The sequence below is a fragment of the Gymnoscopelus braueri genome (assembly GCF_963280865.1).
Source record: "Gymnoscopelus braueri genome assembly, chromosome: 15".
In the NCBI taxonomy this organism is placed as follows: Eukaryota; Metazoa; Chordata; class Actinopteri; order Myctophiformes; family Myctophidae; genus Gymnoscopelus; species Gymnoscopelus braueri.
Genome location: NC_137620.1, coordinates 41,129,721 through 41,144,548, shown reverse-complemented (window position 1 = coordinate 41,144,548; position 14,828 = coordinate 41,129,721). Strand labels below are relative to the sequence as shown.

The window sequence follows — 14,828 nt, the reverse complement described above, 5'->3', positions numbered from 1 at the left end:
TATGTCCCTTCCTGTCCATCCATGTGTCCAGGTGGTGGTCTATGGGGACGGGACCGGAGAACCCATGAGGTTCAGGGACTGGGCACTGATTGACTACGACCATATATGGCAAGAGGGTGTGTCCCACAGCACACCGCATTGTATAGCGGAGTGCTACCAAGCGCTTCTACAGAGAGTCAAAGAGTGAGTGTGTTCTAACACATGTTTTAGTCTGTCTATCTGTCTGTGTGTCTGTCTGTGTGTGTGTCTGTCTGTCTGTTTGTCTGTCTATCTGTCTGTGTGTGTGTGTGTGTGTGTGTGTGTGTGTGTGTGTGTGTGTGTGTGTGTGTGTGTCTGTCTGTGTGTCTGTCTGTCTCTAACCCTGTCTCCATGTCCAGGTTCAGAGACCACGGCGCCACCTGTCTCGGACCGGCAGCTCTGGTCTCCGTTGCCATGGCGTCACGGTACCCAGGCTCAAAGGTAGGCACATTTATTGACTTTGTCATGCGAGCAGCACATGATCACAACAATGCATCGATGTCCTGTGCTCAGGTGGTGCAAGGGTAAAGTACCTGCCCACCAACGCGTAGTCTAGGGCAGGGTTCCCCAATAGGCGGCCCGCGGGCCATTTGCGGCCCGCGAGAGGCAACTGTCCGGCCCGCGACGACTCCTGTCATAAAAAATATATATTTGAAAAAATATATATATCTGTATTACTGTTCAGGCAGACTGACAAACACATCTGTAAGTAAATTGTTGATTATGGATTTTCAGTATGTACAACTGGCTGCTGTTAATCTGTATTACTTTTCAAGCAGACTGTAACAACCAAATATTTTAAGTAAATGGTTGATTCTCAACTTATTAGTAGGATGAAGGCTCTACGTCTTCCTGGTGGGGGATCCTTACTGGCACTGGAGCCAGTATGGTACACAGCAGTGGCAAGCAGGGGGAGGAGTTAATTGGCATAGGTTAATGACTAAACTGGGGAGAGAAATGGGCAAAAATAAATGTCTACTCTAAATTAAAAACAATGCTTTGTCCTGACCTGAGTTCACCTTTTACAGTAGGTCAGATCTTGTGTTATTGTTAGTAATGTAGCCAGCAGGCAGCATTTTACACTAACAATCAGATTTTGTTATCAAGTATATCACAGGTGTGAGAGGTGAGGTCACAGGATGCAGCATTCTGGGTAATGGAGTTTGTAACTCAGTTGTATCTTGTGTCCTCAGGTGATTCTGTGTACTGACGGCAGCGCCAACATCGGATTGGGAGCAATGGAGCAGGTTCCCTCCTCTTCCTCATCTTCTTCATATTTCTACAGAAAGCTGGCTCACCAGGCAGCTGTGAGCGGGTGAGGATGCACACACACACACACACACACACACACACACACACACACACACACACACACACACACACACACACACACACACACACACACAATCTGTATTTCCAAAATGGTAAATAGTACTTCTCTGTCTTCTTTCTTTCTTTCAAAAAACAACAACAAAACCAAAATTGCTAATGCTTGCCAGTGAAATACTGTATACAGTAATGTGTTGATGTGTCTCTCTGTCTTTCAGGGTGATAGTATCAATCATGACATTTGAAGGGACAGACTGTCGTCTGGTAGAGGTGGGCCTACTGGCAGACAGTACTGGGGGCCGGGTGAGACATGCGCACACGCACGCACGCACGCACGCACGCACGCACACACACACACACACACACACACACACACACACACACACACACACACCTGGCATCCCTATTTTGGACATGTCGTTATAGGCACACATTTTCTAAATCAAATTTTGTTTTTCAAAAATACCGTAAATCCTCTAATAGTGACCCGGGCGTGTATTTGTTTCAACTGTAGTGGGTACCAGGCTTTAATTGAAAGGAGGCATGTACTGTATAGGTAGTTAAATTAGCGCATCGCGATGCCGCGTGAGCTTGTAGATCGGCTAGTTTTGGTACTTTTGCCCGGCACTGTCATACGAAGAAGTATAAACCAAAACATAAAAAGATGAAATATGAAGATACAAGATTCCTCCCCTCTTATTACTGTGAGTTACTTGTGACCTGAACTCAGACGGCTGTTCAACTGTTTTGAGGTCACTCTGTGACCTTGTTGTTGTTGACTCCAACTTTAAACCAATAGCCCAGAAGCCAGGAAGTGTATTAGTGTTTAGAAGCAACGGGGCATATTACATACTGTAGACCAAATACCTGTGATGTTAGCCAAATGTTCAGAGTAGGACAGATAAGGGACGACGTGTAGGACAACATGTCTGACCTGATAATCCTTGAAACTATTTGAATCATGTACTGTACTTTAGAGCATTTGGAACGCACAAGGCTCTTTACTTCAATTCAGAGTAAGCTCTATTGATTTTATAACATTTTGTAACATTGTATAAATGAAGTGCTGACGTAGCTAGTGTTAACTAAAACTACAGTGCCTGTTCAGAGTGCATTGGGCATTCACAGCCGGCTATCTGTGTCCGGTGCACGTGCATGCATGTGCGCACCGTATGCATGCAGGGTATGCTGACATGCTTAGTACAGTATATTGTCGCTGTCGGGCAGAAACCTCTTATCTCCATATTCTAACCTTTTGTGTTTTTTTTCATAAATTAACGCCCTGCTTGATCACACTACAGCGTCGCACAAGAGTAGCAGATCCGCTGCTGCTCGAAACGTTGCGCGAAGCAACACATTTTGAGCATAACTCAGACATGCACTGGAACATGTATGTTTTACACGCACAGATGATCAACTAGGATGCAATAGAGTTGCACGGCTGTAGGCTGCTAGCCGAGGGGTGTGAAGAAGAGTATAGTTCTGTACTGACAATCTCATATGCCAGACGGAGAACTTGTAGCCGCATTGGCTAGTTCCACTAAACCAGTGGTTTTTAATTTCATAACTCTGAGAGTATACAGTGTGCAGACCGGTAAGGGTCCATTTGGAAACCCCCTCAAGGAACACAGAGGGTCCCTGGACCCCACATTGATAACCACTGCGCTAAACAGCCGGGTGGAACATGTATATCCCATAGCTTGGAGGGACGGGCGGGTCTGAGATGAGGAATTCACAAATTGTTTGGCCTGCGTGTGTACAAGACATTTGACGATGATAATTGTAGCGGTTTGTGATGTTAGCTACGAACGCAGACACACACACACACACAACACACACACACACACACACACACACACACACACACACACACAGAGGCGTAACAACATAACATTGGCCCTGCCTTTGGCTTGGCAGAGATGATAGAAATAAATCCTTGACACAACAGTGTCTTTGTTCTGGAGGGTGGAGAGCGTCTAATCAGGCTGGTCTGCCTACAGTACAGTAAGATCTTACTGATAGGATGTTTACACTAGCGCGGTACAAACTGTCCCACTAATAAGAACCTGTTGATGGTGAGATCAGATACAGAGTGCTACGGTACACACTGTGCACATCTGAAATACATTCATGACCTTTGATACTACATAGACACAGACCTGACCCCACAATGTCACTGTAGCTCCCAATGGTCAGCAGTAGAAGACTGTGGTTGTACTGGTCAGCTCCCAGTGACCATCAGTAGAAGACTGTGGTTGTACTGGTCAGCTCCCAGTGACCATCAGCAGAAGACCGTGGTTGTACTGGTCAGCTCCCAGTGACCATCAGTAGAAGACTGTGGTTGTATTGATTTATTTTGCACTTTTCAGACAACACAAAAGACAAGAAAATGCTTTTTTTAATTAGAAATTAAATTAATTAAGTGCACGTAAGAGGCAGGAAACCTCAAAAGGGCTGATAAAAGGCCTCTAAGACAGTACATACAAACAGGGCATGGCTGATCTGGTTAGCCAACCTACGATAAACACCGGGATAGGAAAGTGTTATGTTTGTTTTGATGTCTGTGCCAGGAATTGGTGTTATGAAAGTGTTGGTCATCTTTTTTTCTTTTCTTTAGAACAGACAGACTTCCTTGTTCCTTGTTGTTTTTCAATGTGCACACAGTATCATTTTATTGAGGTAGCTAAAGAACATAGATTACGTTTCTGACTGGGCAGTATACGCTCTGGCAGATTTATCAGGTTTCCAGGCAAAAAATTGTTTATCTTTGAAAATGTTCAACTATAAAGACATGCAGGGACAGCAGGTTGAAAGTGACCTCAAAGTCGGCCATCCCACCCATGACCCAAAATTGCATAATTAAACAAAATGCCAGACGCCAGAGGATTAAGCTTTTTTCCCCATTGACCTTTTTTCCTGCTGTTTTGTGTGTCTTCTTTTCACCACCATTGCTTCCGCCTGCCGGTAAAACTCTTGCCCGCACACACAGGTGAACATCGTCAACATTGGCACCGTGGCTACGGAGATCCAGTCTGCCTTGGCAGACAACATACTGGCGACGGGCGTCACACTAACTCTGTTGGCACCAGATGGCATGTGAGTGAGTGGCAGGAAAACGGAGTAAAATGTGGCAAACAGCTGGCATGTGTGACTCACCCAGTTGTCACAATTAAATCCAGAAGTGGCGGTCTCTAGTACTGGATATAATGTCCACCAGTCAATTGCTTTACTTAAGTAAAAGTATCAATGCTGCAATGTAGAAATACTCTGCTACGAGTTAAAGTTTGGAACACAAAATTTACTTGAGTAAAAGTACAAAAGTATTGGTATCAAAATGTAATTAAAGTACCAAAAGTAGAAAGTACTCATTATGCAGAATGTCCCATTCCACATTTTTTCAAATGTATAAAATGTGTTAAAAATCTTTTGAAAATAGCAGATCTACAAACTCACAATGCGTCGCATCGTGATGCATTGTGAGCTTGTAGATCGGCTATTTTCAAATGGCCAAAATGTATATAGGGCTGAAGTGGTCAATGTATGTTTTGTAATAATAATCAAAATCTCCAAAGTAACTATTAACTAAAGCTTTCAAATAATTGCAGTGGAGTAAAAGTACAATATTTGCCTCTGAGATGTAGTGGAGTAGAAGTAAAAGTACAGAGAATTGGAAATACTCAAGTAAAGTAAAAATACCTCAAAATCGTTCAAATACAATTTCTGAATATGCTCAGTTAGTTATTGATTTCTCTTTCTCTCTCAACTACCTTCTATCTTTTCCTCTCCAATGCCCCCCCCCTCTCTAGGTATTTTCCCTATGAGGATGACAGTAACCACAAGCTGGTCAGAGAGATAGGGAACGTCACAGAAGGACTGGAGATCACCTTCCAGTTTGCTGTTAAAGTGGACAGCGTGGAAAGTAAGAGAAAACACACACACACACACACACACACTCACACTCACACTCACACTCACACACACGCACACACACACACACACACTGACTAATGTTGATGGCACGCAACAATGACCTTTGCTTATGACGGTATGAATATCCATGGATGTATATTATGTGTTTGCATCTGTTTGTTTGGGAATTCATTCCAGCCCCCATATTTTTGTGCGTGCGTGTGTGTGTGTGTGTGTCTCAACAGATTTCCTCCAGAGAGACAGGCTGCCATTTCAGCTCCAGTTGAGTTTTAAGACCAGAGACCAACAGAAAGTCACCCGTGTCATCACTGAACAACGCAGAGTTACCACCGCCAGGTACGCGCGCGCGTGTGTGTTTCTGTGTACATGCATGCCATGCATATATGAGTATGAACAACTGTGTACAGGATGTCTTAACATTTGGGAGAGGGCCAGGATACAACAGGAGTGTCAACATCTTCCAATAACAGACTAAAAATAGCAATGTACAACAAAGTCATTGTACAGGAACGATGACACAGCATCGTGAAAACAACACAGGTGGTGTGTCATCACCTGCTTAAATGTTACATCGTTGTTCCCTCCTCTCTCTGACTTCATGTTTTCTGTCTCTGTTTTTATCCAGTGTTAATTTCATCGACTAAAACTATGACGAAAAATGTTCGTCGACTACCTTTTTTTTCACTGATGAAAACGAAATAAGCTGTGATGACTAAAACTAAGACTAAATATATTGACAATTTCGTCAACAAATAGAAACTAGACTAAAATGTTAGTGAGGGATCTAGTGGAGAAGAGATCCAGTAGAACTAAAAGACAAGTCATTATATGTTTGGTTGCGCTCGGGTGCTGCGCTCTGAAAATAGCAGATCTACAAGCTCGCGACGCGTTGCGAGCTTGTAGATCGGCTATTTTCAGCATGCAACCAAGTGTAAAATCAGCCATCACAACGCCGTCAAGGCACCGTCAAAATACATTTTAGTCGACTAAATCAACTGTAGATTTAGTCGACTATAATCTCATGATATTTAGTCGACCAAAACTAGACTAAAACTAGAACATTTCAGATGACTAAAACTAAATGGAATTTTATTCAAAAGACTATGATTAAAACTAAATCAACACTGTTTTTATCTATCTCTCTCTCTATCTCTCTCTCTCAATAACAATACATGATGATTGACTGTGTTTCTCTCCAGCTGGGTGTGGGCAGGCAGTCTGAACATGGCGGTGTTGGGGGTCCACTGTGCCCAGCTGTGTGCCCGGCTGACCATGGAAGGCAGGGTCCACGAGGCCCAGAGGCAACTGAAAGCCCAGCAGGTCCTCCTCAAAGACATCAGGTACGGCTTGCTTTGACAAGTTTGACTCCCCACGTGTAGTTAACTGTGCACGGGTTACTTTACAGCGCTCAGACTGAACAACAGGCGGGTTGGTGAGTCAAGAACCATTCGAGGTCCGCTTATGACAGTTATATGACCCCTGAGCTGTCCCCCCGCTCGCCTACAGTTGGCCAATCACAAAGGCGCACGCGCACGCACACACACACACACACACATGCACACACACCCAACCAAAAGAGAGAGAGAGAGAACATACAAAACACAGCACCATGGACTCAGTCATGACAGAAATGAATGGTTTATAAGGGATGTAGATAAGAGGTGTGTGTGTGTGTGTGTGTGTGTGTGTGTGTGTGTGTGTGTGTGTGTGTGTGTGTGTGTGTGTGTGTGTGTGTGTGTGTGTGTGTGTGTGTGTGTGTGTGTGTGTGTGTGTGTGTGTGTGTGTGTGTGTGTGTGTGTGTGTGTGTGTGTGTGTGTGTGTGCAGTGAGCAGAGGCCTACCCCTAAAGAGGAGAGTATCTATGGCAACTGGATTGACACCATGACGACCATCTGTGACAACCTCACTTCAGAGTCTGAGGTAATCAGTCAATCAATCAGTCAAAGTGATAATTGGAGAACGCTCGTGCACATGAACATGAACACATGCACGTCTTTCTCTTTTAAAGGGGGAGAAGGTAGAAATGCGGCTTCAGAACAACCAGTCTGCCCGTCCAGCTGTAAGTACATCACACACACACACACACACACACACACACACACACACACACACACACACACACACACACACACACACACACACACTCTTGCCATGTTAACTGGCCCGTACTTGTTTGAAATTTGTTGGTGGTTTAACCCATTCAATCCGGGAACTTATCTGTGTCATTTTTAGGTTTCTTTGGGCTATTCAAAAATAGCAGATCTACAAGCTCAGCGCGGCACCGAGTGCCGCGCTATGAGCTTGTAGATATGCTATTTTTGAAAAATCGTGAACATTTGTGAAAATCTTTCAATATATATGTTTTTTAAAGCGAACATTTGTAACTCAAATCCCTGGAACAAAACATTTGACAAATGTTCGCTTAAAACATATATCATGGGGCGCCCGCTGGCCTAGCGGGCGCCCATTTCCTGTCAGCCTACTTTCGTATCAATAAAGGCAGAAAAAAACCCCCCAAAATATCTTAAAAAACGAAAGAAACAAAAAAAACATATATTAAAAAATGTACACATTTCCACGATTTAAAAATAATAGCAAATCTACAAGCTCATAGCGCGGCACTCGGTGCCGCGCTATGAGCTTGTAGATCTGTTACTTTTGAATAGCCCAAAGAAATCTAAAAATGACAGAGATGCGTCCCTGGACTGAACAGGATAAACAGCTGATAGGACGATGACAAGAGGTTCACATGTCTCCTATAGCAACAATACAAACACACGAGTCACAGACACCCACATGGATCCATTATGTCCTGTTTGTGTTTGACACTGTGTCGCCGTGCTTCCATCTCGGTTCTGTATATTTCTTTCTGTGGTTCCTCTCCTCCAGTGGTGGAAAGTAACTTAAGTACTGTACTTAAGTAACATTTTTCAGTTCTTTTTTACTTAACTAGAGTATTTCCAATTTGCAATACTTTTACTTCTACTCCACTAAATCTCAGAGGCAAATATTGTACTTTTACTCCACTGCAATGTTTTGAAAACTTTAGTTACTAGTTACTTTGCAGATATATATCAACCACTTTAGCCCTATTTTATACATGGGCTATTTTCAAACATTAGTACTTTTGGTACTTTAAGTATAATTTGATGCCAATACTTTTGTACTTTCACTCAAGTAACATTGTGAACACAGGCCTTTTACCTGTAACAGAGTATTTTTATATTGTGGTATTGTTAAGACCTGGAACGCATCTGTGTCACTTTAGATTTCTTTGGCTATTCAAAAATAGCAGATATACAAGCTCATAGCGTGGCACCGAGTGCCGCGCTATGAGCTTGTAGATCTGCTATTTTTGAAAAATCTTGAAAAAAAATGTTTTCGATTTTTTTCAAAAAACTGTTAGGATTTAGGAAACATTTTTAAGAATCGCCTCAGGTCTTAACTCATTGAGTGCCATTAACGTGTTTCACGTGTTTCAGCGCTATGGTGCAACGTGCCATTAACGTGTTTCACATGTTTTTGAAAAACAAAAAAAAATGCAAAACAAAAAAAAAAATCTTCCTGAACCCAAGATATCATTATCTGAAGATTTGCAGCTCCATCCACTCCTTGTTTAACTTATAACTGAAAAAGGCTGTATCTCGCTTCCTAAGCACTTTTTTTTTACCAAATTTTAACGGAATTGTAACGGCCAGAAATAGATATTAATAATTATGGCACTCAATGAGTTAATGGGTTAAGTAAAATATCTGAGTACTGCTACCCTCTCCGTGCAGGCCCTCTCTGACGAGGCGGCCAAGGTGGTGTACCAGATGAAGAGAGCCAGCAGTGTGACCAGCAACACCCTCCACCGCCAGCAGAGGAGAGACAGCCAAGCGCGCAAGAGCACCCCCAAGAAGAAGCCTCTGGAAGCCATGGAGGCAACGTAGAGAAGTCCTTCACAAAGTGGGGTCCCCGGGAACTCCCAAGTGGGGCCCTTGAGGTGGTTCCAGGCGGTCCCCAGCTAAATGAACAAAAAGGACCCTTACTGGTCTGTAACTGTGAGAGTGTGCAAATTTACAACACTCTCAGATAGTGGTGGGAAAAACGTCATTTCAGTGAACGAAAGATTTTGTTCACGTTCATGGCAATGATTCGTTCAAAATGATTCGTTCTCGTTCGGCGGCGCTATTTTCTAGTGAAAAAAACGATCGCGGGAGCGGTTTTTTTTTTACGTCGCGCGTACAGCCCGACCTCCCGTCCTGTGTACGGGGGGAGGGGATGGGGGCGTGAACGATAGCGTGAACGTAACAGTTTCAGAAAGTGAACGAGCTCGTTCACATTCTCGGCAAAGAACTAGTTATTTTGAACGAATCGATCATCATCACTACTCTCAGAGTTATGGGGGTTTGTAGAGAGAGGAACAGAGGAGATGTAGAGAAAGAGGAACACAGGGGATATACTGTAGAGAGAGTAGAGTTCTCAGCGGGCCGGTAAATTAAGGCCCGCCCCTAACTGGGCCCTTACTGGGCCGGCCCGAGGCTCGGCCCGGCCCGAACAATTACCATGCTTTTAGGCCCGAAAACCCGACAAACCTGAAAAGGTGTCATTAAGTGCTTTAATGTCCTCAAAGTCACGCATCCAACAAGCTTTGAACTGAGCAGAACGGACCTTCCGTTCCAGAGATAATGGCCAAAACATCTTGAAAACGGCCACTTTCGCCGATTTCCGATTGCCCGTTTTTCTTTAATAACACAGGCTAGGAAGGTCGGATGGCGACCAACTAGATACCTGAGTAAAGTTCACTTTGAGCTGCATCCAACACATTCACTACCATTTCCGTCTGCCTTACTGTTAGGCCGCTAGGGGCAGTTGATTGGCATAGATTCTAGGCCCGTCCTGGCCCGAAAACGTCGGGCGGGTTCGGGCAGAATTGGAGAACTCTAAGAGAGAGTAGCAGAAATCACAAAGCAATGCAAGAAATGGATGCTGTACGCACAAGACTTGGTCATCTTGGATACTCAAAATTCCACACTGTTTACCGATGTGACCTTACAATCTATGTGCGTAGGACACGAGGATGGACTGAAAGACATTCTGTTTAATGAGTCCGAGCCAGAGCCAAACGCAACAGAAAGGACATTGTGAAAGCATGAAGGAAAACCCAAACTATGCCAGGTACTCATCTGCATGGATACTTGAAAATCACTCTCTTATGACATCGTACCCATTGATGAAACAGAACCCATACTCCTATGACATCATCAGCTCTGTGGAGACCTCATAGAACTCATTCTGTTGTGACATCATCACTGTATTGGGAACCCCGCAGACCTGTACCACTATGACATCATCACCAGTATTACTGTACCACAGAAAGATAACGAGCTCCAATGCTGAACAACGGCATAACAGAACAAAGGAATGCAGATCAAAGTGCACCCAAGTATAATGCTGTGTTATCATCAACTGACTGACTCATTTTAGAATAAAGCATGTAGAGATTAATGTTCATTCAGAGGTGTTCCCTGTGTGTGTGTGTGTGTGTGTGTGTGTGTGTGTGTGTGTGTGTGTGTGTGTGTGTGTGTGTGTGTGTGTGTGTGTGTGTGTGTGTGTGTGTGTGTGTGTGTGTGTGTGTGTGTGTGTGTGTGGGGGCATGGGCATGTATGTATGCTTGTGTGTAAATATTTCAGTTTCCCAGGGTCTATCAAAGCAAAAGGATTGATAAGCCATGATATCACGTCCGTCGATGTCCTGCATATACCTCTTATCTCTGTTGTAATATCTTCTCTGCACTATAATTAGCAGCCATTCCCCACATGGAGAAAGAGGTTCCTAAACCTATGACCAGGTCAACCTGCCAACAACCCCTAACCCTACAGTGTTCAAACTACCTTGGCGTAAGCCTGTCATTATAGTCATGTAAGCCGACAGTTCACAGCAAATAAGTGCAAGTGTAGAATAAGCTTACCATTACAAAACAGTGGACAGACAGACAGACTGAGAAGGAAAACATTTCTAAACAAGAGTAATAAATGATCAAGGCCACATCGATTTAATAGATTCAATAGATTCAACTGATCTGTGACTATTATTCCTATGCTGGTTGGTTTTCAAATATGATTATTTAAGGTGTTGAGAAAAAACATTGTTATGAACAACTATCGATACAAAGAAATCTGGTTCTGGGAACCAAATTTTCCAGTATGGGATTAGTTGTCAACCAGCTGTACTGGTCCTTGAGTTCAGTCAGTCAACAGTGGAATGACACCTTCTTTGACCTACTGTACTATTGTTGCGCAAAGTAGGTCGTTGCAAAATGACATAACTTCCCCTGTCACGTTTTCTCATATTTCTTAGAAAAAGACCCACAACACACTGTATAATTTGCACTTTCAATTAAACCGATATAGATTATTATTTTGTGTACTATGATTTTGTAGGATTATTCTAACTAGGGGTGTAGGTAGAGGCCAATCTTTCTATGTGTCTCCACATACATAGGTGTCACGTTTAAGTGCATACTTCGTTGTGGCTGTCACTTGACCCACTAACCTAGAAAGATTGACTTTGATCATTGTTCATACATAGAGGTGGACCGCAAGTGACAGTTTATTTTGCCATCAGCTACAGTATAGGACATGACATGAGTCAGAAATCACAGAGAGTTGAAGAGTTTGTTTTAATTGGCAGTGACTATGCAGGAAATGTTGTTATTTGGGCTGGGAGCATGTCATTACTGTGACATAGGATCAGGGACAATAAGAGCTTGGCATTTGGGTATTTTGTTACTAACAGATCAAACTTTTATAAACAGATGGCCCCAGGGTTCACAGCCGGCCATTTTCTTAACCACATAAGCCATATACTTCTTTGTGACAAATAGTGAAAATAGCTGGTTTACAAGGTCACAACGCGTTGCATGCTTTGTGAGCTTGTAGATTTTTTCTATTTGCCCAGAATAGGGATGCCAGGGTTGATGTGGTTAACATAATTTTTTTAATGAAATTGTTAAACAGTGATATCTTCAAAAAATAATTATAAATGTGAAATAGGAATGCATGTATTTAACCCATTAAGACCTTGAACGCATCTGTGTCACTTTAGATTTCTTTGGCTATTAAAAAATAGCAGATATATATCTGCTATTTATTTATTTTTATTCAAAAAACTGTTAGGATTTAGAATTTTTTTTAAAGAATTGCCTCAGGTCTTAATGGGTTAATTCAGTCTGACCAGAAGGAGGGATACAGTATATATCCCCACTGGACATAAAAATGAATGACCAGAGCAGAGGGGGGATATAAAAAGCAGAGGCTTGGTTTCCTCCACATCTGCCCCCCCGGCAAATCCAACCCTTGGCTGGACCACAAAAATAATTGGAAGTGTTCTGATACTAAGCACATAAATGTATCAAAATCACAAGCTGAATCTTGATCATGTCCAGGTGTCACATAATTAATTGGATTGGCTGAGACACCTGCAGCTCTCTGCTCAACCTCACGTCCCTCCCTATCCTCTTTCACTGACTAAATTGGCCCGTGTTCAGGGAGGGAAGCCGGGCGGCGAGGGTGTGTCCGCACGTACTCCTACGGGCTGGGGGCGGCACCTGTCAGCAGGGAGTGTTGGGCGGGAGGAGTAGTACGAAGGGCTCTAGGTCTCCCGGTGTGTGTTCCTCACTGGCAGGTGAGTCAATAGGATACGACAGCAGTGACAATTGGCATAACGACTAAATTGGGGAGAAAAAGGGGCAAAAAAAATAAATTTCTCCAGATACTATTTTCAGTTACAATAAACTCAATCAACCAATCTGCGCTTTAAATGCATTAAAATAATAACGTAACTTTGACAAAACATATATATGAAAGTACATTTAGCACTTCAGATTACCTATTGTGGGCAAGTCTTTCCGAGTTGATTTTCATGCTATATTGAAATGAATGGCTTAATCGAAAATTAAACAGTCCGCGTTATGTTTTGGATACCATATGAGTCATATGGCCTAAATATACCAGACCTCTGGTATGATCCTTTAAATGAAGCCCACACAAGCTGCACCTTGTGTGGGCAGTGTTCAGGGTGTCTCCCCTTATCTCACTGCTGTCACCGGATCACTGCAAAAAAAGCAATGACATGTTCACACCCAAAAGGGAATACACATGCAGACACACACATACTGTATGCATATGTGTATGCACATAATGGCTATGCACTCAAATACACCGACTTGTGTTCAACGTTAATGCTATGTTCTGTATCGATGTTTGTACATTTACATAATTACTGTGCATGCATTCTTTTTGCACATGCATGACCGTGTGCAATACATGAGTATGTTACTTTGCACTGACTTGCATGCATGCATGCATGCATGCATACAGTAATTGCATATATACTGTATGTGTGTGTGTGCATGTGCTTACATGCAGGTATGAGATGTCATAGCCCTACTCGTGAGGTGTCATCTAGGTTGTAATTTTTAACTTTTCTTTTTTTTATCAATTGTTTTTATTCATAAAACATATATAATATAATATAATATATATACATATCACAAAAACAATACAATTATGGCCAGCATAACATAGTATTCGTACATGGATGCATCGTGATTAAAAACTAAACAAAATAATAAGATGCATATACATCATACAACCCAACACATACACAACATAAAACTAACACGACAAAAGACCAAGAAATAAAATAACAAGCAAACCCACCCACCCCTCCCAGGACCAATGATGTCACGAAAAGCAAGGCCAAACACCATGCATACCTGTGCAAAGTTCCTACCACTGTGTAAGGACAGCCTTAAATTTAGGCCCTAAATCATGTCCTTAAGCTTATTTTCAATGCTAGACCATACGTTAGCGTTTTTCTCGCTCGCTCCATGTACGTAATCTTGCCGTTGATTCTTCTAGATATACTATATCTAAATAAGTTAAGCCGACATCTTATACACATCACTCATACCTTCTCTGACACACACATAAAATGAACAACATTGTTTTCCCTTGCTTGAAATTTCCCTCTCAGCCATACAAAACTCACAGAGGTATGGAGAACCAGCTCATTAATACGTCATACCATAGTGGTGTGTTGATCACGTAACATGCACAGTTTAAATCCTCCGAGTTCGCCAAATGCCATGAACTTCCCTCATGGTGTTCCTGAGATCTCTTTTTTCACAAGGTTTGGACGGACGGATAACCCAGACATGGCTACCGGATGAAGAGAGCTTGCCTGGGAAGCAGAAGGTCCCGCGTTCGATTCCCAGCCCTTGTCTGACGACTTGGGCAGCAATCAGCTGGGAGAAGCTGGGAAATGAATTTCCCCCGTGAGATGAAATGGGCCTTATTATAATTATTTATTTATGAGGCCATGGCTGTCATCGGCGGAGGCAAAGTAAAATATAAGGGGTGACAAGAAAAAGGTGACAAAAATAATGTTTATATAAATCTTCATCTTCATTGTCCTCCTTCTATCATGGCAACACATCATTCAGTGCTAGCAGTAAGCCTGGTGTTCACAGTACAAGAACAACATTGTGTGTGTGTGTGTGTGTGT

At 42.7% G+C, this 14,828-nt stretch overlaps 1 protein-coding gene across 2 annotated transcripts in view; it reads left to right on the top strand.

Annotated features, from left to right (window-relative positions):
- LOC308102065 (circularly permutated Ras protein 1) overlaps positions 1 to 9,654 on the top strand; it is a 29,392-nt gene extending 19,738 nt beyond the window's left edge. For both annotated transcript variants that reach the window (XM_080451657.1, XM_080451656.1), the window contains exons 10-20: positions 32 to 183; positions 378 to 459; positions 1,212 to 1,333; positions 1,566 to 1,650; positions 4,337 to 4,443; positions 5,154 to 5,266; positions 5,502 to 5,613; positions 6,477 to 6,617; positions 7,103 to 7,196; positions 7,285 to 7,335; positions 9,056 to 9,654. In XM_080451657.1, coding sequence (XP_080307783.1) covers positions 32 to 183; positions 378 to 459; positions 1,212 to 1,333; positions 1,566 to 1,650; positions 4,337 to 4,443; positions 5,154 to 5,266; positions 5,502 to 5,613; positions 6,477 to 6,617; positions 7,103 to 7,196; positions 7,285 to 7,335; positions 9,056 to 9,208 — 1,212 coding nt within the window. In that variant the 3' untranslated portion in view covers positions 9,209 to 9,654. The remainder of the gene's footprint in view (positions 1 to 31; positions 184 to 377; positions 460 to 1,211; positions 1,334 to 1,565; positions 1,651 to 4,336; positions 4,444 to 5,153; positions 5,267 to 5,501; positions 5,614 to 6,476; positions 6,618 to 7,102; positions 7,197 to 7,284; positions 7,336 to 9,055) is intronic.
- Positions 9,655 to 14,828: the final 5,174 nt, after the last annotated feature.